General features: G+C 45.1%; 1 protein-coding gene across 3 annotated transcripts in view; it reads left to right on the forward strand.

Moving 5' to 3' along the window:
• Khdrbs3 (KH RNA binding domain containing, signal transduction associated 3) overlaps positions 1–16625 on the forward strand; it is a 153215-nt gene extending 136590 nt beyond the window's left edge. The window contains exons 8-11 of one of the 3 annotated variants that reach the window (XR_005287001.2): positions 6713–6771; positions 8534–8682; positions 10050–10107; positions 11733–16625. Coding sequence is in view for 1 of the 3 variants with exons in the window: in XM_038344100.2 (XP_038200028.1) it covers positions 6713–6771; positions 8534–8625 (151 nt within the window). In the remaining 2 variants the exon portion in view is untranslated. Of the gene's footprint in view, positions 1–6712; positions 6772–8533; positions 9139–10049; positions 10108–11732 lie in introns of those variants that run through there. The other 2 variants (XR_005287000.2, XM_038344100.2) reach the window with 2 other exon arrangements.
• The last annotated feature ends 9873 nt before the right edge of the window (positions 16626–26498 follow it).

Consider the following 26498-nt stretch of genomic DNA (forward strand, 5'->3'; position numbering starts at 1 on the left):
GTGTGTGTGTGGACAGACAAGTTAGCTGAGAACCTGAAAAACAAGAATTCATGCATTGCCAAATTTTACAAAGCTTTTTCAAAATATCAGACTCAGCATACTAAAAATTGCATACTTTGAAAGGACAGTTCTCATAGAATGGATGATTTTGTAATTAATTTCCATGTGGATAAGAAGACATGGGCCGTCATGGCCAAACGAGGTCTGAAGTAAGATAGCAATGATAAGATAAAGAAAGCATTGGATAAAAGGTGCAGAGGCCGAGAGATGAAGGACCCAGTGTCCTGCTTCCAGAGGAGCCTGCCAGGATTACCAGAGTGGGCAAACACAGTTACGGAAGGTGTGGGGTTGCCTCTTGACAGTATCTAGAACTGCCCGGGAGATGGACCTCTCTGGGCATGCTTGTGGGGGTTTATCTTGATTGTGTTAAGTGATATGGGAAGATCCATTTTAATTATCTATGGACAGGAGATCCAAGACTATTAAATGCACAAAGGGAGCTGGGTACACTCTCGCTGTCCCCTGACTGTCCTGACCTTGCTGCCATGATGGACCATATACTCTGAACTATAAGCCACATGAACCCTTTCTCATTTAAATTGCTTTTATATATTGTCAATATATTTCGTCATAGAAACACAGGAAAAGAAACTAAGACAGGAGCAAGAATTTTTAGAAAGAAGAAAGATTTCTAAAAACAAGATAGTTTTCCTCTCACTTTGAAGGACATGGCAGCTGCCAGAGAGACAGGTTTGTAGCAGCCATATGCCAAGGGATACAGAGCAAGTGAAAAATGGTTAGCAATAAGCAGGCTATGCGGCACTGCTGTCCGAAGGATGAATTCCAGACTTCATAACTTTGCGGATGTGAGGGATGTACCGACTGACTTTCCAGCCTTTCTTCTGCTGGCCATTCTTGCACAGTTAGGTTGACCTCAGAGAGCTTTACTTTTGGTTAATAAACAAGAATTAATATTAGCTATTTAATAGGTTGTGAAACAGCATTTGATATGTGGAATGTCTGATATATGATATTAAAATATGATTATAAATTAAGTATATAATTATATATTAGCCACCAGATTCTTCTTTAATAGTAGTGAAATAAGGCATTTTCCTTCAAGAATCCAAGAAATACTTCTTAGTCCCACCCCATTCACCTCTTCCTCTTGTATCCTCTATTGTTACTCAGCTCCGTGAGGACATCTGTGTTGACTAATCTTTTCTTCCCACCTCACAAGACAAGGCTGCATTGGGCGTCCATATGCCAGTGCTGCTGCCAGGCACGTGCCCGTCTGCATGGACTTCTCGGGAGTGGATGCAGCACCTTGTTCCCGTGTCTGCGTTTTCAGCTCAGTGTCTCACACACAGAAAGGTCCTGTTGTGTTTGTTGAATACATGATTCTGCCCAGGCTTAGGATCTAACTTTATTTTGTCAGGATCCTTCTGCGTTTAGAACGTAACAGACTTTGAACCCTTTCATCTCGTTCCTTTAGAACTGGAGGAGGAGATGCTGCTTGGTCAGCATTACCTACTAGTGACATTGCATCTCTTCAGATTGCCTGGGTACATACATAGTTTTTGCAACTGTAATGTTGATTCATTCACTCACTCACTCACTCACTCATTCAGTATATTAAGCTAAAATCTAGTGAGTTGTACCTTCTCTGGTCTGGACATTATTCTGAGGGCAGCTGAGCCATATCACTGAATAAAACACACACATCCCTTTTGTGTCGGTCTTGCCTTCTCACTTAACTGAGAAGAAATGGGGAAGAAGTTGTCCCTGTCAGCTGCTGTGCTGTGCAGCCGAGTGAGGTGAGGAGCAGAGTTACCATGGCGAGGTGATGGTAGCAGTCTTCTGCAGCCCTGACTGGAATGGTCCAGCAGACTTGATAAAGGTGTGGAGCCACACAGGAGAAGGCAGACTTTGTTCTCAGCACACTAGATTGATTCGTTCTGGTTAAGAAGTAGTAGTTCTTGAATGGGGCAGGTTGAGAGATGAGTTTGGAAGGCTCATGTGATATGAAGTTTCTCTTAGAAGTTTAGATGTTAAAAGGCAGTTGGCACATGAATCTAAATCTTAGAAGTAACACCTTAAAAGATTATGTAAATTTGAGAGACTTGGATGTTTAGATTTTATTTAAAGAGACTATATAAAATCCCCAAGGGATTTGCTTAAGTAAATAAGACAAAAGGGGCTGGCATCTGAATGCAAATGTTCTGACCTGACAGTCAGTGAGAAGAGGAGGGATTGCCAGGCTAGTGGTCAAGGTGACTCCAGTGGTAGGAAGGAGCCAGGAGCCACCTTGCCCTCCACGGAGCTACATGTCTGAGGGGACAGGAGCACAGCGACATGGGCTTAAAAGACTTTGCTTTGTCCTACCAGAAACTAAGAGAGGAAGCCACAGAAAGAGGGTTTATAGAAATATTTTGTGTCTCAATGACGTGATCCCCAGGCATTCCAATGAGGTGATTAATTAAGGGACAAGAAGAGGCCAGAGGACGAAGACCTATGGAACTGAAGGATTGATTACCTGTACACACCCTGAAACCAGCAGGCCTCGGGATTGGGAAACTGCTTGGGGAACAAGTGCAGTGCCGTGGCTGTGCATATGTGTTGGGGACAGAGGGCTAGTGAAGAGACTGCCTGCTTGTGCTCCCTGCTTAGGGAGAGGAATACTTAGAGTGATGGTTCTCAACTGTGGGTTGTGACCCCCTGGGTCATAGATCAGATATTTACGTCACAATTCTTAGCAGTAGCAGAATTACAGTTAAAAAGTAATTACAGCAATGAAATGATCTTATGAATGGGAGTCACCACAACATGAAGAATTGTATTAAAAGGTCACAGCATAAGGAAGGTTGAGAGCCAGAGTTTTGACAGGGTTTAAGAATGAGTGAGCTCATTCCTAGTAAACTGAAGAAAAGAAGGGAGCATAATAGAACGGAACTTTTGTTAGCTGGACCATCCGCTTACTGACACTTCTCCAGGCAGGAATTATGCTGAGCTTTGGGACTTTGGGATCACGTCCTTGGGGGCAGGAGTGTAGAGGTCTAGGGAGGTGACCAGGAAAAGCCTGCTCCTAAGCTCTTAGGAGGAGAGGTGGTAACCTAGTCTTTTCTAATGGAGTGTGTACTGTTCAGCTTCATGGTTGGTGGGAGGTTGTTTGTTTCTATTAATATTTTAAGTTATGCTTCTAAATGGAGTTTACTTAGTGTTTGTTTCTCCTCTGCCATGTCTTGGCTTTTAGTTTATCTTGGGAAACAGGCCGCATCTTTGGCTAATAGACATTTGAGGTATACGAAATGAAATGTGGCGAAAGCAGTCTAGATGAAGCTGACAGGCAGGAGAATGGGGCTCAGCTGCTCCAGCTCCACAGCTTGATGACAGTCTTGCAATAAATAATCAGAAACTGGGGGAAATGATAGCAAATGTCAATTGAAAGTTTCCACTTGTCAAAACTAAGACTGTCTTATCGCCTAACCAAGGCTAGGCCAAATTATGCTGCCTTTTATCTTCCTGATCATTGGAAAGTATTTGGGACCCCACTACATGTTGAAAATTGTGTGTGCGCTCTTCACAGATAAATTTCCAGCTCGAGTGGCTGTTCATTACCAGTGATGTCACTTTGTCATTGAGGCAGTTGTTACACCCTTGTGTTTATTAGTCTTGAGGCCTGTCTGTCATCTTAGCTCTGAGATAGCCTGGACTGGTTTGTGCAACTGGTAAAATTCTCAAGAACCATGAAGTTTTAATTGTCTGAGAAACCATTGTAATGTTACTTCTGACTTTGGAAAAGAAAATCAAGTTTCCTTTAATTTAGTTTCTTGAAAGCATTATTAGTCAGTTTATTTGCAACAAAATTAGGAGGTACTTTGACTTATTTGGAGTCAGACTCTGTGGCTGAGCTTTGGAGAACACTGTGGGGGTGAGGGCAGCATCAAGCCAGCCCAACTGAACTGTCACTTGGGCCCTACACGTGGAGTGACTTCACCAGAGACCCTGCAGACATGAGCAGACACAGAACATCTTGACTGATGTTCAGCATTGCCTCTAAACCTTTGCCTGAGTCTGAGTTTCTGTCATTAAGAGGAGAGATATTGTACTGTAAAGCTCTTCCTTATTCTACAGCTCAGTGTGCTATAGAGAGAAGCCTTGTTGGGTTTGTTTCTTGATGTTGGCTTTATTGCCTTCTGATTGTGGAAGTCTATCACTTTTTTCCAGCTAGTTCTTCTCACTGTAAAGGTTCGTTGTGCCTAGAGGAGAGTCAGACCTACAGGAGAGGAAGAGAGACCAGAAACCAGAAGAAAATAATGCTGTTCGCAGTTACTGTGTCCACATAGCATGGTCCTTGCATTAGGATTTCTGTTGCTGTGAAGAGACATCCTGACCATGGCATCTCTTATAAAGGAAACCTTTTAATTGGACTGGCTTACCGTTCAGAGGTAAACTCGTGCATGCAGGCAGACATAGTTCTGGAGAAGGAGCTGAGAATTCTACATTTTGATCCATAGGCAACAGCACGTGAAATGTGACTCTGGTCATAGCTTGAGAATAGGAGACTTCAAAGCCCACCCCCAGAGTGACACACTTCCTCCAACAAAGCCACACCTACTGCAACAAGGCCACACCTCCTAATAGTGACACTTTCTCTGGGGACCATTTCCTTTCAAACCACCACAGTCCCTGCGAACCATGACTTCTGTGCTGAGTGTGAGGAGTAGTCCTATGAGTTCCAGGGAAGTGTGATCAGCTAAGGAACGCACAGCCTGTGTCCTGTGCTTGGTAACCGAGCCTTGGGTGGAGGTGCAGTGCCCCTCAGCTTCTGTGAGCCTCATTGTCATAAAACAGTAAAAGCAGATTTTTAGATCAGGTGGGATTGTGCCCAAGAGAAACTGCCAGTTTAGGCAGTTAAGGCATCTGGCCAGGTTGTCATAGGTCCACTCTTGACTCCCTTTCCTTCTCAGTTTTGTGGGAATGCCTGCCTCCATTCTGACAGGCATTTTTAAAGTTCTGTATTTACCTATGCCCTCCAGCACAGCATGTTCTAGAGCCTCGATTATAGAGAATTCACTTTGGAACAAGCATGTTCAACTATGTTTAGCTGATTTGTAGGAATGTGGTTAGCCCAGGTTTACAGGGTATATATCCTGTATTGTGTGCACTTAGAGAAGACTTATCCGGAGGGTCATTCTGGCCCATGATGCTATTAGAACTTGGTCATTCTATTTAAAGACTCTTGAAAACACTTGGATTTCTCATCCTCTTCCCTGCTTTTATGCTTTGCTGACTCTGTTCCTTCTGCTCAGCCATCCTTCACCTCCATCTTCCTGACCCTTCAGAACATTATGCAGTGTTGCACCCTCTATCGGGGCACAGGGTGTGTGTGTGTGTGTGTGTGTGTGTGTGTGTGTGTGTGTACCATTGTCCACACCCTGGTCCTTCCATGCCTGCTGTGGAAGCCTCAGATACAGGCCAGGATGAAAAATGATGACAATAGACTAGGATGGAGACAGCCTGACTCTGAATGAGAGAATTTCTGGGAAGGTAACATTTAGGCTGAAGTTGAGTAGAAAGCAGCTTGAAGGAGAGACTGAAAGCACCTCCAGCAGAAGCGGCAGTCACATGAAGCCTTGTCCCAGTGGAACAGCACCTCATTGCTGAGGGCCAAGGGGAGCCAGCTGACTTCGGGGTGCCTTTGGATTGTTTGGTCTTAGGTCTATTTTACACAAGAAAGGAAACATGGGGTGAGGGTTAAGGAGCGGGGTGGGGTATAGCCTGTAGTTGGGGGTCTGAGCTGTGCTGTTGCCAGCGAGATATTGGGCTGGTTCCCTAGCCGTCCTCCCCTGTAACATGGTGTGACAACTCTTCTACCTTGGTCCCAAAGTACATAGCAAAAGACACCATGTTGCTCGAGGTGTGAAATGCACGCTGGCTTCCATTGTGCTTGGAAGCTTCGTGTTTGGTTGTTGGACCTTGATATAATAAGGATGCTTGTTTCTTATAAAATTGGTGGGGAAGGAAGCCTAAGGGGGCAAATGGACCCTCTTCCTCAGATATACAGAATACTTGTGGTTTCTGTAAAAACAAAACAGAACCGCACACTATTCAAATGTGGTATGAAGATGAAGCCTACTTTTATAGTATCTGCTCAGTGGTAGCAACAACAGCAGGCTCTCCTTGCTGTCTTGGGAATGGCAGATTAGAACCTAGACTTGCCTATCCATTGAAAAGACCCTGTAGCGCCAGGCACCCAGGTGTGAGGTTTGCTGCTCTGGTGGCAGCATGGTGATGCTGGAGAAGAGCAGACTCTCGCGGGCCTGCAGTTTAGTGGATACGAAAAGTGCCCACAACTGTCATGGTGCTGAGTTTTGTGACACGTATGAAAGAATCAAAGAAACCACGTCTATTTTTTGGAAAGAAATAGTGTTCCCGCTTCCTGCCCATCTCCCACAGCACCTGGTGTGAGCCCACCTGGTGAGGACTCCAGCCTTTCCCCAGATGTGATTTGAATGACAGACTCAGGAGTTAAGAGCCTTTGACAGTCAAAAAGTCTGTCTTTTCTCAGCGTTCTGTCATCTCAGGAGGAATGAATTCCACTTTAGCCCTTTCTATTTTTAGTTTATCTAGTTTTGAGTACTGCATTGGTGTGATTTAGCCCCACAGCAGAAACATCTTGTGCTAACAGTGTTTTCTTTTGTTCGTGCAGCGGAGCTGATTACTATGATTACGGGCATGGACTCGGTGAGGAGGCTTATGATTCCTATGGTGAGTGAGTGGCCATAATAATCACAGAGAGAGAGGACAAGTGGGCATGGACAAACCTTAAAAGTCCTTATTGGAAGGGAGATCTATACTTGTTTTCATGACGAATTCATTTTGTGTGTGAATCCCCCTCTTGATTCATCTGTGTACACCCTGCTGTTGTCAGAGGCTCCTTTAATAGTTAAATGCAGTATTTAAAGGCAACTGCAGAGTGTTACAGTGCACGAGTTCAGATGCCAGGCCTAGGTAGTCTGTGATGATGGCCAGTGCTGACCTTCTCACTGCTTTAACCTCTAGAGTAGGTTGCCAAACTGCAGACACCTGCAGGCATGGCTCTTCTGGAACTGTCTCTGTTCCTTGACAGTAAAGGAAATAAAGAAAGCCATTTTCACCGCACCTCTCATGCTTGTCCTTCTCCCATCTTTACATTTTAATTCACTCCCCACCTCAAGACCTGAGAAAAATCATCCTGAGAGTCCTTTCATAAAGGTTACAAAAGCTGAGCCGTGGAGGAGACACGAGGGTTGTTGGCCTCATTAGGAGGTAACTCCTCTCAGTTCTGCAGAGACCATTAAGGTGCTGGGGAATCCATGAGCCTCAATAAGCTGAAGGATTACAGGTTTAATTACCAGAAGTGACGGTAATGACAAAATGATAGTAAGAAACGCCTTTGCTACAGGGCAGAGAGATCAGGGAACAAGAAGCCTCTATTGGTAGCAAATCTCCAAGAATGCCTTGTATCCTGTTCCAGTGAGTGGGGATCCTGGGAAGTCAGCTCTGCAACACTTCCTGAACTTAACTGAAAACCCTTTTTCTGGTGTACCTTGAAGTACATTTTGATTTATCACCGTCCAGGGCCTGGGTTTTTGTTTGTTTGTTTGTTTTTTGTTTTTGTTTTTTTTTTTTTTTTGGTTGTTGTTGTTATCTTTGGTTTAGTCTTTTTTCTTTCTTTTTTTTGGGAGGTGGTTATTCATAATAAACATTTGAGAGACATGCATTGACTCGGCAGGTGCTGCCTGCTGAAATCCGTGCAAGTTAGCCAAAGGGAATGGCATTGATTGCATGTTTGTATCAGAAGAGGTCATTTTAAGCATTTTTCTCTTACAGCTTTTTAAATTGGTCTCTGAGGACACATGGCTTTTTTGATTGCTTTGTGTTGCAGCAAGGACTTAACTATTTATTTGCTTTCTGAGACCTGGGGATAAATAAAAGTCCTGACACTGGACACTGTTGACTTTCAGGGGGTAAAGGTGATTGGATGTCTAAGGGTAGCAACTGCTGTCCATGTGTGCTCTTCATGACATGGTGTCACTGCAACGTCCCCACCAGTGTGCCTCCTCAGTCTCTCTGTGCAGAACCTGTCAAAACAGAGATTTTCTTTTCTCCATCTGCCTTTCCCACTTTGATCTAGTTCTTCCTTTTTCTTATCCCAAAATATCTGTGTTCTTTTTCATTTTCTTTACTGTTGGAAGAAATTAGAATAGTCCTTTTCCATTCTCTTAGAGTTTTGTCTAAAGCTGTTGATTTGCTCTGTGAGGAAATTCTTGCAGTTAGTGGCTGCTTCCAGCACAAAGGTCACTCTCAAGGTGATCATGTCAATTTTGTACTGTGTTTATAATATTTTAAAGTAAATCCCCTTGTGCTTCTTTTATTAGTACATCAGAGACACGTATCTCCAGTGTGACATTTACCACTGGTTCTGACGGATGGAGCTACTGGGACCCCATGACAATGGCCTAATTGTGATTCATCTTCCTGATTTTAGGGCAAGAAGAATGGACTAACTCAAGACATAAGGCGCCTTCAGCGAGGACGGCGAAGGGCGTCTACAGAGACCAGCCATATGGCAGATACTGATTGTACTGTCTGATGTTGTGAAATAGCCAATCTCCACCGTCCTGTATACTGTTCAAAGTAATTTTTTTCTATGAACAATCCCTTTTTAAATAAATCAAAATGCTTAAAATCTGAATGGATGGAATTTAAAACCACTTTGTTGAAGCATCCACTTGGCAGGGAGAAGAAGGACATGTAAAATTTTGTTATTTGCAGTCTGTATATGAAAACTAGGTCATGAAAAGGAAAAAATAACTTTGATTAACTAGTGTTAAACAAAAAGATAGGTTTACTAAATATGTTAATCCATTCTTTTAACATAAGCCTCACCTTTCATTTTAAAGGTTTCCATAGAATTTAGTTATTTTATCTTTCAGCCATATGCTAGTTTTTTTTCTTGCCAACTTGCGTAAAAAGGGAGCCAATTACAAGTGCAAACAATGTGGTATTCTTTTGTAACTCGAGTCTTGAAATGTTCTGTAGTGTTAAGCAAAGTCTCCTCTTGCTTGATACTAAATAAACTTTTGAAAGAAATTTCGTGTGTGTGAGCTAACGATTTCATGTCTTTCTATTTAAAAAGGCCTTCATAAATAGCTGTAAACAGGGAAAGGGTTCCTCTAGCAATGCTTGTCACACTAAATACTGTACAGCTTATTTTAAAAGTGGTATAAAATTAAATGTGCCATGATATACTCACCATAGGTTCAAATGCTGTCTAAAGAGTCCACACGGTATCGAGCTGCTCAAGTGGCACGTTAAACCCACGCAAACCAAATCTGGTTTTAAAACTGGTTTTAAAATAACTACTGGATTTTCTGAAAAGGATGTGATCAGTTTTCATCTTGTCGAGCGTTTTTTCACTAGTGCAACTTTGGATTTTTTATGAGACTTTTGGTACCTTAATGAACACCTCGCTCCATGCTGGAAGCATAAGCACAAAGCTTTTAAAGACAGTCTGACTTGACTAATTGAGGTCGCACTCGCCAAGGCTGAGGATGTGTAACCCTTAAACGGTCTTCATTTTCAAAGGTAAATAAATCAAATAAGATTTTAATCTCACTTAATTTATCTTAATATAACTAATAAAACCAGGGAGATTACAACTTAGCCAGTTTCATTATCCATTTTAGAAAGGTTTTAAGATCACCTAAATTCTCATTTTAAAAAGTTTAATTTGTTTTAGTAATCTAAAAAGCCTTAGTTTAGCCAGTTTAATTGGGGCCAATTCTTCCCTATTAAACAATTGTAAAACCTCATAACTAGTTGTGTGTAATACATCTTTTGGTTAGTCATTGAGGGCGTTCTTAAAACTGACAAGGGTTTAATAAAGTTATTCGTTAATCATTTGGCTTAAGTTTTAATTGTAGATTATGTAAAATATTTGTCTTTATTTTGGGGGGTTTCCATCCATTTCTTTTGAGTAAATAGATTTCTTCTTTTGTTAGGAAATGTTGACCACCCTGGACTGTCAGAGGAGCTCCCTGTGACTTAGAGCAGACAAAGGTAGGCACTGCTTGTCCCAGGATTCTGAGTTGCTGAGATGTCAGTCTGTTCTTGCTAATGCAGTGGGTGGAGCAAGGTGCCCCCCCCCCCACTGCTTCCCAGGTGACCACAGCCAAGGTCCTGCAGGAAGCCTGTGCAGCATGAATGGGTCAGGAGATGGACACTGGAGGCTCTGCTGGGGTGTCAGCACCTAGGTTCATCGTTTCCAATGAAAATAGAGCGGTCTCGTCAGTAATAATAATTACCCGCAAGGATTTCTAAATTCTTACGTTAAAGAGAGCAGTTTGCCAGACTGAATGATTACTGTGAACCCTTGATTTTTATACATATATGTGAATGCAAGAACTTACAGAAATGTACAAGCAGTTTTTCAAAATAATAACCTGGTCTTGTAGAACAGTGTTATGTGCTGCTGACTTTTGAAAATTAGGACTTTTATAAAATAAATATTAAAACAGGTGTTTCATAGAATTAATTTCTTTCTTTCTTTCTCTCCTTCCTTCCTTCCTTCCTTCCTTCCTTCCTTCCTTCCTTCCTTCCTTCCTTCCTTCCTTCCTTCCTTCCTCTCTTAAACCTGGAGATCTGTGAAGCAAATATCTGTAAAAGTGGGAAGGTATCATTAATTAGATCTCGTTTTGTAGACAGCCACCACCACATAGGTCCTGGCCCACATGATCTTTCTGAGACTTCTCTTTTGGGGTGCGATATTTGGGGGTGTTACTGTGGGTTTTGGCAGTTGGCTTGTTTGTTTCATTTTGAGATTCGCTGTCACTCTGTGGCCCTGGCTGCCCCTAGAACTCATTGCATGTGTGTTCCACCTTCCTGGTTGGATCTTCTCAAGTGTTTATATTTGAGCGCTGCCACTCAGCTGTGCATATCTGGGCAAGTGTCTCTTCCTGACAGTGCCAAGGAGAGTCAGGCACACTGTCGTATTTATAGTTCTGTAACTTTCAGTAAGTGATGCTGTAGGCATTGTTTATCCTAACAGTGAAACAGTTACCTGAATCTCGGTGGTCAGGATTGAATTCATGTATGTTATATAAAGGTGGAACATACAAACTTTTCTCTTCTTCATAGTCAAAATTAACTGAAAATCTTAAATTGCCCAAAGAAAGAAATCAAATCTCTTCTAATAGAGACAATTGTGAAGTTCGTTGAGTTTGTCGTTTGCTTGATTTTTGCTTGTTTTCCTGAAAAAAGGGGGAGAGTGACATATCTTAGTATCAGAGCTTTTAAGTTGCTTTCTTCTAAAATAGTATTTTTGTTCTTGCTTAGTGATTGCCCTATCAAATGATAAATACAGACTTTTCTTTTTCATGTTCTACACAGTAGAACATGTTCTACACAGTTTGTTATCATAGAATTCTGTGTGTCAAAACTGTGACACCAGGCTCCAGTCAAAACGTTGGCCAGGTTGTGGTCCATTGTACAGGATTCAGGAATACCAGGCCCTTCTGCCAGCCTCTGAAGAATACTTACACTCAGTGGCTCAGACCCCATCCTGAGTCAAGAGTAAGTCAGGTCTCACATAGGCTTCTTAAATCAGGACTGTGCCTAGACAGAGGGTGGTCTTCTATTCTAATAGCCAGGAATCATAGAATGGTATTTGTATTTCATTTTCGCAGAGTTCGTGGCCTCATCATACTGTAAAAGGGGATGACTCCAGAGACTAGGAGCACCCTGGAATAGGAGTGCTCTTATGTGACTGCTGTGACTGCTGCATTGTGACCTGTGGCTTAAGGGGAGCTCCTGGCCACAGAAGCTGTCATCCATCATTGCAGGAACAGGAAGGAGCAGACACAGTCCCTGGGTGAACACACACCCAGGGACCCACCTCCTCTGAACAGGCTCACCTTCTCCATTCCATCACTTCCTCAGTAGTCTGTTCTCGAGTTTCTTGGTGGATAAACTATTGATTCATCAGAGCCATCCTGAACGAATAGCTTCTGAAGACTCACCTAGGGGCAGGCTTTACTCTCCTCCTAGGCAGTTCTCAGTGCCGTCTGGCTGATAGGATTAAACATTGCAAATGCAGGGCATTTCATTGCCTGGCCCCTGCTCCCCCAAACCTGATTTCCTCCTGTAGTGCCCTACATTATGTTGCTTTCGTGTCTTCTGCTCCTGGCCTGTCCCTTCCTTGGAGTCCATCTGTTTTCTTAGGTGATGACATGGGGTTCTGTGCTAGACAGAAGTTAGGTAGTGGGAATATAGTAGCTTAAAAGATCCAGGACTCTAAAGTAATTTGAAATCCACCTGTGTTGGTGAATCAGTATTCCCTGCTCTTTTACACGTGGGAACCAACCCCAACCTTCAGGACTTAGCCATGTCCCCTCTGCTGCTAACTATACCATCGTCCTCTGCCCTCTGAAGAGCTGGCTTTGTGACTGTTACTTCATTTCAATCTGGATGTCATCACATACTGGTTGCAAGCTGTGTCGGTTGCCAAGCATGTGCCTTCATTTAAACGGTTTCATTGAATTCTAATTACCATAAGCGTTGTCATCTGTGTTTTATAAAGGAAACAACTGAAGCTTCAGGCGGTGAGGTCATTATGTCAGCTGCAGGTCCCTGTAGCTGGTGGAAGCAAGATTTGAATATAGCCACTCTGATCTAGACCCTCTGAGTTTCAAAACACTCCTTTTTCCAGTCTCCATGTGAAACTGGTGTCGTCATGAAACTGTAGGCGTCTTACAAGGAGGAGCTGTATGCTACCTTAAGTCCCGCTGAGCATCATCCAGACATCGTGATTATCTTCTCTCTGCCCCACGTTCCTGCATAAGAAGATAGATTGATTTTTCTTTAGGTCCCAAATACCATGTACTCCAGGTATTCCAAGTCAAATCATATTTACTATTCACTTAGGGTAAATAACTTCAGAGCATCTGTTTGGCTACAGGCAGAAAAGATACAGAGATGAAGGCAGTTCCTGCCTTTGTGGGTACCACACCCTGCTTTGGAAAACAGCCAGCAAAGTACCAACCAGCCTGGCTGCAGGTACATGTAAGGTGCTTTTTACATTCAGGAAGAGGGATGCAAAACCCAGGCAGGGTGGTTAGAGAGAAGAACTTACCAACAGGGGCTTAGGCCAGATGAAAGAATATGCCATCACAGGACTGGTGTGGGAGCGCGCGTCACCCAGTGCTACCGCACTTAACCCTTGGGTTAAATGGCTCAGCTCCGCTCAACTGTAGGGTCCCCACCCGTGAAATGAACATGGCTGAGATAACTAACTGCCTTCGTGTGGCTGTGCAGAGAGAAACGTTGCTCTCACCGGGTGCTGTGTACATCTGCGGAAGAAAATGTGGCCCTGGAAGGAAGACTCTGCTAGATGGCAAGAGGGAGTGAGAGGATCTTGGCAGGGTGATCTTGAGGGCTGTGATGCCTGTGCAGGATCTCCGTCCACCTCACCTTCTGTGCCTACTGACCACACCTCCAGGCACTAAACTCCATCCAGAACTCAGTGCAGAGATCCTGGAGCCCTAACGAGTGCAGAGAACCCAGGTGCCCTGACATCCCCCCCTCGTCTCTGACTCATCACACAGCCCAAGACAGGGGATGGGTTTAATCACTCAGCATATAGAGAACCATGCTAGCTGAGGTCCCCCTGGGGTGGGGGTCGGGGGAATGTCATGGAAATAATTGCAGTGCAGAGAGTCTAGTCCTCAGTTTAGCTCAAAATTACACAGAGGTACACATCATGGTGTACAGAGAAAAGTAGTGTCTAAAACCGATGCCTTAAAACTGTAGTCAGAAATCCCACTCTCTATGCTACTGTTTTCAGGTATCTGTTGAGCATAAAATGAGGCTTATGTTTCCCACACAGTGTTCTGTAGGGACAGGAAGGAGAGAGCTCGTCACTAGCTTTAAACTGGCTCATATATCCTGCCTATGTGCCCCGGTCTGGGGAAGTTAAGCAGGTTTCCATCCTCATTGCACCGTCTTTATCTAATGGGAAGTTACAGTCACTTGCAGATGACACTGATCCCCAGAGGACTCCACCACCAGCCCCACCTCCTTCAGGGGTCAGCACCCAGGCGGAATTACCTTTAATTCTTTCAGTGAATCCTCAGCCATGAGTGGAGCCCTGCATGGGCTTGCTGCTGTCTCTTCCTCGGCCCTGCTGCCCACAGCACCAAAGCCTTGCTGTGCTCAGACCCTCACCACCATGACACTCCTGTCTGCCCTGTTCTCTGCCCAGTATCATGTCGCCTTGCCCCAGTGGCCCAGCTCATCATCTTGCACTTCTCCGTCCCTTTCTGTGGGACTTGAAGCATACCACACGCAGGCATCCATCCTCCCTGGCCAATTGGTATCTCTGTACCCAGTCCCCACTCAGAGACCCTTAGAACATGGTGACTTCTGACACAAATGTTCTCTGACTAAGTATCTGCCCTTCTCTCTACTAGCAAAACATTTCTTTGGTGCAGATCTTATGTATTGTAGGTTGTGAATGATTAAGCAGTCAAAGGAAAGGGAATGAAGTAGCTTCATGTCATCTAGTTTAGAAAAAAATGGATCAGGATTTCTTTGGTCTTCTCTTACAACTTTAGAAACAGGTTGTAATGTGTCCCCCTGTGTGTGTGTGTGTGTGTGTGTGTGTGTGTGTAAGAGAGACTTGTGTGTAAGAGAGACTTGACTACCAGTCTTGGCTGGATTCACTTACCTGCTGCCCATCACAGCTCCTAGTTTCTAGCTCACACTGACTTAAAGGGGCAGGCTGAATGGTGAGCAGCAGCACCTGGCACATGGTGGACTGGGGTCATGCAAATGAGCAAGGAGAGGCAGAGGTACTGAGTTCAGCAAAGACAGTCATGGGTGCCCATCTGCGTGCCTTACAGGAGGGGTGAAATCCTTTCCCATCTTCAGATATGTGTTCAGTTCTTCCAGGAGTCTGCTTGCTTTAGTGGTTACCTTTGCAAGGGCCAGCCAGTTGAACTGCGGGCTTCACACCACACTAGTAAAGGGCCTCTCTCCTGGAGCCCCGGACCTCTTGCAGAAACAGCCTCCATAATGTCTTTCCCCATCTCCTGTCTTCTCTGAATCCTGCCAGCCTCCCAAGACCTCCCTCTCTCATCTGTAGCCACAAGAGCCTATTTTTGTCAAGAGATTACCAGTCGACAACACTCAGTCCAGGACCAATTTTGAGCTTCCTTGTGTGGGTTGTTCTTCACCCCGCAGTAAGCTCCCAGTCAGGCTTAAGAACTTTACATTTTATAAACGTGAAGCCTTTAAAAGTTATCCAAGAAACTATCTAAACTATCTCGGCGTAAAGGTCATGAGACCTGCCATATTAAAAGTGTTTGAGCTCTCTATATTAATGCTTAGAAAAACAGTTTGCATCTGATTCTTCCATGCAGTAGTGGCATGGTATGCAGGCATCCCCCTCATGCTTGCTGTATGTTTGGTACTATGTAGGAATAAAAGGCTCAATGGCAGTAGAGGAGGTACAGAGTGGGAGCAGTGTAACTGGGTCTGTGAAGGGGATAGCAGTTGAAGCTGAAATGGGTTGTGAAAGACACCGTCACACAAGTAGGTGGAGATGACAGAAACGCTAGAGCTGACAGGCTGGCAAAGGTGTGAAGCAGCGTAGGTGTTGGCTGCATGGACTTGTGTGTTTGGGAACTTACTAGCTATTGCTGGAATATGGGGTTGCCAGGAGACACATGGAACAAGATGCTTTAGAAAGACGGGAAAGGTGCTAAGGCTGAGCAAGCTGTGAGTGATGCTGCTTTGTCCCCTAGCTTAGGCGTGTGTGGATGGACACGGTCCTATACTGGTGCTGCTCTACTCGGGCTGGTTCTCCTTCTAAGTGTCACCTGACTTTTGAACTAACAGTTTTTCCATGGAGAATACATGGAAATAAGTAGTCTGGTGTTAATTAACTAAAAGGGTATTTGAACAGTCTCTTATTTAACAAGGATGAAAGGATGGTGCCAGGATGGAATCATGGGAATATCCGTGTTTAGTCCAACAGTTGTGTGACACAGGCTTCACCATTCTGGATTCAGCCTTGAATGCCACGGTGCACCAAGCTTGGTCGGCACCATGCTGCGTGTCCTTCCGTGGTCTTCACAGCCACAAATGTTTTCTGCCCTCACTAAAGCCATTTTCTGCCACACTGCTTCTCATACGTGTCCTTTGTGTCCTGAATATCTGCCTGTGTGCTTCTGATGCCCAAAATTCATCTTATCTTCGCTACCTTGTTGATGTTTACAAATGTATTTCATTTTCCTCTTTTTCAGGAACTGCTTCTGTTACGGGTTGCTTAGGGACAGTCACCTCACCGTCGTGCCTACTTAGTGAATGAATCCACGTGGGAACTTGACAGTCATCAATTGATTATTGTTGTTTTGTCCCTAATTTGTGTTTTTGGAATGTTTTTATGAAACATCTTTCAATTTAGAAAGTCTTGTTTTTCTTTTTAAGGAAAGAAAGTTTTGTTGTCTCTAAATAAGAAGAATGATTTGTATTGTAGCTAATAAAGACTCCCCGATCCAAATCTCTGACATTTTAATATAGACAAAGACCACAAATCTAGTTATTTCTTCACTGCTGTAACGTTTGCATACTTGAGAGTCCTGTTATGGATGTTGCTCCCCACAGGAAGTCAAGAATCTACACAGACGGCAGATATGAGAGTGATTTATCCATCTCAGTTATGGCTCAGTAAATGTGAATGTTAGGCAAAAGAGGCCTGTCCTGTCCCGGGTTAGTCATGAAGGCTTCTGTGGGAAGTGGAGCGGTGTGTGGGACAGAGTGGACTTCAGTGCCTCCCTGTGATTTGACCTAATTATAGGTCAAGGTCTCCGTGTATAGTGTTACTTTGTTCTCCCCCCTGTAGTCTGTTGCTAGCGTGTTGTGATTTTAATTCCATGCACCCCGGAAGCCTGTGTTTATGTATGCAGGAAGCGATGGCAGCATGTTTCCTGATCTTGGAATCTCCAGCGCAGTCGCACACGTTGTCGGGGTATTGCTTCCTTCCCTCGGACGTTTCCTAGAGCCACAGACGTTTTACAGCTTCTTAGGTTCGGGACATTGTGTAAACACAGAATAACTTAGCTTTTTCTTATCTTTTTAGTATGCATCCTAAAAACATAGTTGTCGTCTACTGAAGTTCTGACCTTTATACTTATCAAATGTGCATTTCCCATCTTCTGGCTGTGATGTGCAAGGTGTGCGCTCGAGAACTCACAGCAGAGCCCGGCAGCCATAAGGCTGCTTGTGAAAGAGGGTGAGAGCTGCAGTCTGGGAACAGGCTTGGGAAGGCCATGCCGCTCAGGATGCCCTTTAGAAAGCCTAGGCTGTGAGCAGCCTGTGATAGATGGAAGACTGAAACCCTTATTACTTGCTGACCCAACTGAAGCCCTGTGCTGTGAGCCTTCCAGCTCAACTCTGTCCTGTCACCGAGTGCAGTTTTGATACCTAAATTCTGGCCCGGTATTCCACCACCTTCATTAAACACGTGTATTTTTTTTCATATGCAATATATACTTTATTCATGTGCACATAATTTTAAAATAATATATCCAGATTCTTTCAACTGAATCTGTCTTAGAGGTTATATCATAATAGCATAGCTACAGATTGTGCTAAAAATTATTTATTTTTTCTGATAATTTTTTATTTATAAATAATACCAATCAAAATTTTCACTTCCTCCCCTCCTCCCACTTCCCTCTTTCTCCCCTACTCACTCTTCTCCCTTCCCCCTCCAGTCCTAAAAGAGGGCAGAGTACCCTGCCCTATGGGAAGTCCAAGGCCCTCCCACCTCCATCCAGGCTTAGGAAGGTGTGCATCCAAATAGACTAGGATCCCAAAAAGCCAGTACATGCAGTAGAGACAAATCCCAGTGCCATTCTCAGTCTGCCTCAATTGTGAGCCACATTCAGTTTGATCCCATGCTTGTTCAGTCCCAGTCCAGCTGGACTTGGTGAGCTCCCATTAGTTCAGGCACACTGTCTAGTGGGTGGACCAACCCTTCATGATCCTGACTTCCTTGCTCATATTCTGCCTCCTTCTGCTCTTCTACTGTACCTTGGGAGCTCAGTCCAGTGCTCCCATGTAGGTCTCTGTCTCTATCTCCATCCATCGCCGGACGAAGGTTCTATGGTGATATTCAAGATAGTCATAAGTTTGACTAAGGGACAAGGCCATTTCAGGTACCCTCTCTTCCACTGCCCAGGGTCCTAGCTGGGGACATCCCTGTGGACACCTGGGAACCCCTCTAGAGTCAAGCCTCTTGCCAACCCCACAATGCCTCCCTTAATTAAGATATCTTCTTCTGCTGCTCCCATATTCGTCCTTCAACCATCTCAACCATCCCACTCCCCCAAGCTCTCCCCAACCCTCCCCTTCTCCCTTCTCTCTCTCCCTCTCCCCTTCCCCCTACCCCCATCCCCATGCTCCCAACTTTTGCCTGGTGATCTTGTCTGCTTCCAATTTCCAGGAGGATCTATATATGTTTTTCTTTGGGTTCACCTTATTACTTAGCTTCTCTAGGATGGCGAACTATAGGCTCAATTCCTTTGTTTATGGCTAGAATCCACTAGATAAATACAATATACCAAAATAATTTAAGACCAGGTGAACAATTTAAATAGACCTATAAGTCACGGGAAAATAGAAGCTGTTTTCAAAAACCTTCCAACCAAAAAAAGCCCAGGACCAGATGGTTTTAGTGCAGAATTCTACCAGAACTTCCAAGAAGAGCTAATACATATACTCCTTAATGTGTTCCACGTAAGAGAAACAGAAGGGTCATTGCCAAACTCTTTTTATGAAGCTACAGTTACCCTGATACCAAAACCACACAAAGACTCAACCAAGAAAGAGAATTACAGACCAATCTCACTCATGAACATTGATGCAAAAATTCTCAATAAAATACTGACAAACCGAATCCAAGAACACATCAAAAAAAATTATCCATTATGATCCAGAGATGCAGGGCTGGTTCAACATACGAAAATCTATCAATGTAATCCATCATATAAATAAACTGAAAGAAAAAAAACCGTGATCATTTCATTAGATGCTGAAAAAGCATTTGACAAAATTCAACACCCCTTTATGATAAAGGTCTTAGATTAGGGATACAAGGATCATACCTAAATATAATAAAAGCAATATACAGCAAGCCAACAGCCAACACATGTATTTATTAAGAATGGCTTCATGTAGCTGACTACAGAGAAAGCAGGGAATAAATCAGAGAGTCCATCCAGAAGAGGCTTACATTCTGGTAAGACAGGCCACCACTCACCAAATGGAGGGTCAGGTGGTGGTGGAGCTGTGGCCACAGGATTAAGCCCCACTCCACCTGGGCTGGTTGAAGAATAAAGCAGTGCCTTGAAGATCTATAAAAGCAAGCAAGGGAGGTTTACTGAGACCCTGGTGAGTGGGAAGTTCCTTAGGTAGGAGCATTCCTAGTGCTAGAAGCCATCAGGGATTCTAGTATAAAAAGAAGACTGAAAAAGCCAGTCGAGAAAAATGAAGCTGGGGAGCCAGCTAGAGAGTCCAGCATGGAGGATTACCTTTGAGTTTATTGGGAGTCATTAACAAGATGGACAGAAAAGTTAAACCAAAAAGTAAAATGATCCAGTGTGTATTACTCTACTTTGATAATTATCAGGCAATAAATCAGGTAGGGACTAAATAGGCTGTAGTGGACAGGAAGAGAAAGCCAGCACAGTGCAGGGTAACAACAGTGGCCAGATTTCAGATGGAGTTTGAAAGAAGAGCACTTAGGGTGGTGGTCAGGTGCAAGAGATAAGCTGGACAGCGGAAAGAATGTGGTCCAAAGCCAGAAGTACGGTCTTCCTGAGGTGGACAGATGGGAGGAGCAGGTGATGGATAACGTTTGAGCTGCACATTGGAAGGGAAGGCGAGCGAGTCCAACTAAAGAGAAAAGCCGTAGCTATACTTGGAGGAGTCCTCATCCTTCTTGGCTTCAAGCTCCTCTGCCCTGGCATGCACAGCAAGCCACTTCACCATGCACAGCCCATCATGCTTAGAGGCCTTGGATTCCACAGCTCTGGATCAGCTGCCTGTCTTTGCCTTATCTCCCATGCCCCTTCGTGGCTTGGTGCCCCTACCCACTATATCTCTTAAATTCCCACTCAGCTAATTACTGCAAGGTAATTGACTTCATCATCATCTCTACTAGCAGTTCCTGCTTGCTTGAGAGTTGCCTGATTTTTGTAGGATGAGTAGTTTCAACTATAGTTTGGCATTTGGGGTTCTACATGTGAGGAGACAAGATCTCTTAGCTCTTGCTGAGACTCCACTTTAGAGAAGGAGGTACTGCTCCTGCCTGGTTGTTTCCAGCAGGGACAAAGTAGGCATAGAGTGGACCTGGGCTCCCACTGACTTGCTGACAAGGGAGATGGTGAGGAAGACCCAGCCCTCATTACAACTGGAATGGAGTAGGGAGGTCTGAATCTTGGGAACCTCAGGTGTGTTTGCAGTAGCATAGCCAGGCGGCAGCTGATAAAATACAGACCTTCTACTTGGCACCTCCGATATACTTGATGGCAGAGAGTGAGGTACCTCAACCAGTTGAGGACATGCCACCTTCCCACAGCATCTTTACTACCACCACTGGGATGTAGACATGAAGTTCACAGCTTCCTATTCTGGATGTGCAGCACACACTGCCTCCCTCCACACTGTGTGTATGTCCACACACTGCATCTTCCTACACATCTTTCATGGGTCATTTCAGCCAACCAGACATGGCAAACAAAGGAAGTGACTAGTATAACTCACAGTCTGGGACTGGACCAGAAGTGGGATCAGTTCTATACCCGAGACCCATCACAGCTCAGTCGTCATGGTTTTCTTGGCTGGCTGGTCCCTGTACTCTGTGTAACTCCTTTCCAAGTACTTAATTCAAAATGCTCCAGGCTGGCTTTCTAAACAGTGGAGGCTGGGAAGCCCACAAGCTCCTTCTGTGTGTCTTCATGGGAAAGGACAAAGGAAACTGCTCTAGCCTCTGGATAAGGACATGTCACAGTCACTTCCTACATGCCTCCCTTCTCCCTGCTCCCACACTGGCTTTACGTTCAAGTGTTTGAGCTTTGGAGGAACGTATACTTGGCAACGAAAGCAGCCTACAGGACAAGATGGATGATCATAGGTGGCTGGTATCCCGGACTGGGTCCGGTCTTTAATGAATGCTATTGGAATGTTTGCAGATAGAGGACAGCCACCTGTCCTTTTCAGGGAGGAAAGTGCCAGGGGAAGTTTCTCGGCACCAAGGATTCAAAGAAGCTTCTCAATATGAAGGGCAATTCGCCTTTTCTCTGTCTGAGTTAATTTTCGGAGACGGGGGTCTCTCCTTGACATCCTCTCGTCAACGACTCAAGCATGGAAGGCTGAAAATAACCTTTCTCCTGTTTGGCTTTAGAGGATCTCAGCAACTCCCCGTGGTTTTAAAAATAACAGCAACTGGCTTTTTTCCAAGTACATTTAACTGCATTAGACCCTAAAGCTCTATGTTCAAAGTGACAGTCTCATGGAGTTGTGAAATGCTAGTTGTTGCTGTGCCCAAAGATTTTCCTCTGGTTATCTGACAATTCTGCTTTAATGTGACCAGACTGGCCCAGCCTGAACTGATCAGCTAGATGCGCTAGCACAGTGATGTTTTTCATTGGAGCTAACAGCTCCTCACACTCTTGGGGGATTTACAGCAGATCTTTCTTTCGCTTTGGCTCTACCCGGGCAGTTTGGTTCTGTCCTGTTTCCTAATTGCCATCTGGGCCCCCACTTTACCCAGCACTGACGAAACCTAACCATGTGGCTAAGCAGGTCTCCAGCTTACCCACAAATCTCAGCCTTCTATTGCTTTCCCCGCCCCCCAAATGTGTGCCTTCACTCACTTGACTTCAGAGAGGGCCTCTTGTGGCCCACTGTCCACACTGAAATTGATACCTGGTGTGTGAGTTACTAGCACTGGGGAATATTTCTAGAACTCAGAAGTAAATGGTATAATCATTTATTATCTATTTTTCTGAAGGATGGGAACAGAGATCCATTCCGTCCCAGTCTTGGGAGGCTTAGTGAGGTTCCTAGCAGACTCAACATAGCTTGTTGCCTGCATCAACCATTCCTAGCCATGTGGGTCCTCTCACGGCCTGCCTCAGCGTTCTCACAGCCTGGTAGCAGCTTCCTCAACACTGCTGGTCCAAGAGAAAGCCTTTGAGAGAAGGAAAAGTAACAGAAGCCACAGACATTTCAACCTTATCTTGAGAAGTGATTTTCTATTTTACCATGAGGCTCATAGTCTGTTACCTATTGCTTCTTGGGTGGAGACATGGCGCCAACCTGACTCTGCCTTATTTCCTCCTCTATCTCTGCTTGGATTTTCCACCTTGCTATATTCTGCTCTGTGATAATCCAAAGCAGCATCTTTATTAACCCTGGTATGCATCCATGTTTAGTGATGTCTCTTGTCTACAGGCATGCAGAAGGTGGATAATGGGGTCGGGAGTTCTGACTGCAGACTATTTTGAACAGAGGAATTATACACTTCCTAGGGCCCACTAAAGTGGAACACCTTCCCTAGACCCACACAAATCCTGTGTGTGTGTCTCTGTGTGTGTGTGTGTGTGTGTGTGTGTGTGTGTGTGTGTGCCTGCTCACATGTGTGTGTGTGCACCAGCTAAACCTGAAGAAGGCCAGGGTGACGCACCATTACATTTGCCTGAGTCCCCGGGCTTTAAAACATGGAGAAGAGGTTAAGATTGAATCAAATTGACCCTATTTTGTGGTCTTTGGGGGATGTGGCTCTCAACCACAGTGTGAATTGGGAGCATTTACAAGCTGGAGGTGGTTTCACTGCATCCTCTTCAGTGAATTCCTTTCATACCCTGTGGATCAGTGCTGGAACTGCTTATGATGGCTACCAAAATAGCCAACATGCCTGGAGAGCTGACCACGCTTGGAAGTCAGTACCTCCTCTATTTGGGAGGAATTCCTGGCACTCGGTTTATTCAGGGCAATTCATTATAAAGGATGAGAAAGGATGGTAGAAAACACACATAAACTAAAACCACATTTGCATGAGTCCAGCACCCATGCTAGGCCTAGAGTAGAAAGTCCTGCTCATAAGCCACAGAGGCCGCAATGGGAGAAGATACCTTAGCAGTATTTCCCTCCACCGCCCTTTGGCAGCCTGAGAAACTATTCTTTTAGAAACTGCCATTCCCTCCCTGTGGTGCCTACCTGGGTCTGTTGTTCCTTGTCTTCGACTCACACCTCATCCTATGATGCCTCCCCAAGTCACCCATTCAAGAGAGCGACCCAACTGCATTTGAACCTGGGCATGACATGGGGTCCTTTAGGTGTAGTTGGTCTAAGGCAGTGGCTTCCAATGGCAGAGGAGGGTGACCACTGCCACCCACACTTGTAGTATGTGATTCGCCACAATCATAGGAATAATTGAAGGAATGGTTTTCCATGGTCCTCACAGGGCAGTTAGGGGTGGACGCCATCTGTAAAGTCCCCTCAAGTCATGACAGTGAGATAGCGCAGAAGCAGGAGGAAGAGAAAAATGAGAACAAACTCAGCCTGTGCAGGACACACGCCGACACTTGTCTGATCCATAATGACTTTCTGTCTTTAGATGTCTGTTTGTGACCTGCTTTGTAAGTAGCTGCTTCACAGAAACAAACAGGCCGTGGTGGGGTGTTGGGCAGGAGGAAGGGTGGAACAGGAGCTAGGCAGATCATCAGGGCCTTGGTCTCCCTGTCTTCTAGAAGAATTGGCCCCATGTAAAGAGCCACAGAAAGGCCAACAGGGCAGAGGTAAACATTACAAGGTGAGGCCTGGGTTCTGATCCTTTCTGGGCCATTTTGAGGGCATCATTTGTGCCAAAGCAGTTTGCTGGCTTTCGTTAGAATTGCAGTAATTACAGGAGAGAGCTGGCCCTGGCTCCCTGGAAAGATGGCCTCATCACTTAACATAGGGAAGTGCACGTCACCTGGGAAGCACACTAGAGGTGACCTTTTAGTCAGGGTCATAGGTGAACCAGCCCTGAGGATCTGAGAACAGGAGAGCTGACCACCTGCCTTTTACCTTCTATAGCAATTGGGAGAGAGGGCTCTGCACCTTGCCTGGGCGAAACAGTAGAGCTGACCCTAGCCATAGGAGTGAGGGAGACCCTGATCTGAGGGCCCAAGAGCAGAACTTACTCTACTCTTTGCTGTAGGCTGCTTTAGGTGACCTAGCAGAGGCAGTGCTGGAGAGCTAGGTGTTGACAATGAAGAAAAGCTAGCAAGTGGGCCAACCCAGCTACTACCCAGGCCCAGGCCCAGGGCTATGAGTTGGCCCACCCCAACATCCACCAAATCTATGAACTGTTGGAACATGTGAAGGAGACAAACCTACAGATGCAAAACAGCAGGATCTCCATGGCACAGAACAACAAGAGGCTGTCTACGAGGATCCCCCGTGAGAACCCATTATCCATGGTGTAGCAGAAACCAGGGACCTTCAGCCAGACGAATGAATCATGGTAAACCAACACCTACAAGTGAACATGAACAAGCTAAAGGGTAAAACCATGTGTCTCAATGGACCACACTGCAGCTTCCACAAGATAATGACGACTCTGCTTCCTCTTCTTCTTCTCATTTATTTTTGGTTTTTTTGTTTTGTTTGTTTGTTTGGTTGGTTGGTTGGTTGGTTTTGGGTTTTGCTGGGGGAGGTTTTAAGAACAGAGGGCAGATGTGAGAAGACTTGGGAGATAAACAGGACCAGAATGCATGGTGTGAAATCCACAAAGAATCAATAGAAGTTTATTTTAAAATGCAATAAATATAACTCAAAAGATAGAGCAATGAGGTTGGGGAGATAGCTCAGCCCATAGAGTGCTTGCTTCTTAAGTATGAGGGCTTGAGTTCGATTCCCAGCACCCACATAAAATGCCAGCCGTGGTGATCTGCATTTACAGTTCTGCCCCTGGGAAGGCAGACACTGGTGGATCTTGGGACAAGGGTCTTTATAAGAAGACACCGAAAGGACGACTGTTGGAGAGAGGAGCCACGAGTAGATGTGCTGGCAGAGGAAGGGGCCCCCGAGCCAGAGGGTATGGCAGAGATTGGCAGAGGGGGGCGGGGATGGCAGGATGGATTCTTTCCTTAGACTCTAGAAAGGGGCAGGACACACCGCACACCTGGGTTGTAGCTCATCTCATGAGACTCCTACAGAACAGACTGAGTGGGATAGCAGTCTGTGCTGAGGCACACCTCTAGGCATGGCTGCAGTGGAGACAGATGCACACATCTAAGAGGTGTCCACAGCCCTGGGTGCATGGGGGAGAGGCCCTTTCTGGAGCTGGGCTGTCGTGCCTTGATGACCCTGTCTCGGATGCACGCTGCAGAGCCGGGATATACTATGCAATCTGTCACTCCTAATTTTCTGACCTGGATTTGCAGATAGATTATTTTTTCAGGCTGGTTAAGAGGAACCTCAGCAGGAGAGAAATGGTAGGGAGAAGTCAGGGCAATTTATTTTTCATTTCCCTAAAATACCAACAGCATTTTACATTGTGTGGGGAGGAAGCACGCACTCTCGTTGCCTCTCAAGAGAAATGTACGGTCCTTAATAGTGATGTAATCAAATTCATAGAAGTTGGTTGGCTTTTATCATTTTAATTGACTGAATTCTGCGTTTGGTGCTCCCTAGTGCCCCACCTCCACTAAAAAGATTTAGGGTAGTTTCCTGCAATGCATATTCCTATGTAGTGGGATAGAAGGGGAAGATAAGAAAGTGAGAGGGAAAGTTGCTGAGGTTGCAGAGATAACAAACAGGTAGAAGGTGAGACCAGTGCCCACGTGCCCCAGACAGGCCCTTGAGCACTCCAGCAGTCCAGGTGGAAAAGACAAAGTGATTAAAGAAGCTTATTGTCTACGAGAAACATCCTTCAGAGTGTGTGGAGGAGCATGCAGAAACAGTCCATAAACCTGAAGGATCTTCAGGGTGATAAGGGGTAGGAGTCAGGCAGGAAGGACGGGACGCAAGCCTAGAAGACACAAGACCTGGGCTACAGCTGGCAGTTAGAGGAGCATAGGGAAGATGGAAGAACTGTGCATGCAAAGAACCATGGGAGCTGTGCGTGGTGACATGGCAGTGCCTGTCCATGGCAGTGGAACAGGGTAAGGCCAGCATGGGTCAGGCCCCTCGCCATGTCAAGGACCCAAAATTTGCCTTGGGTGTAGGCTGGAACATCAGTAGCTCTAACCATTAATAGCGGTGCTGCAGGGCTGTAGCCACCATGCTGGATGAGCACACCTTCCTGCTTGCCTGTAGCCTCAGGCCATATGGCCAACTGAAGGATGTCTATGAGGGACAAACAATGACGGCACAGACCTTTGAAGCTGTGGTTCTCC

This window comes from Arvicola amphibius, chromosome 9, assembly GCF_903992535.2.
Source record: "Arvicola amphibius chromosome 9, mArvAmp1.2, whole genome shotgun sequence".
Taxonomy (NCBI): Eukaryota; Metazoa; Chordata; class Mammalia; order Rodentia; family Cricetidae; genus Arvicola; species Arvicola amphibius.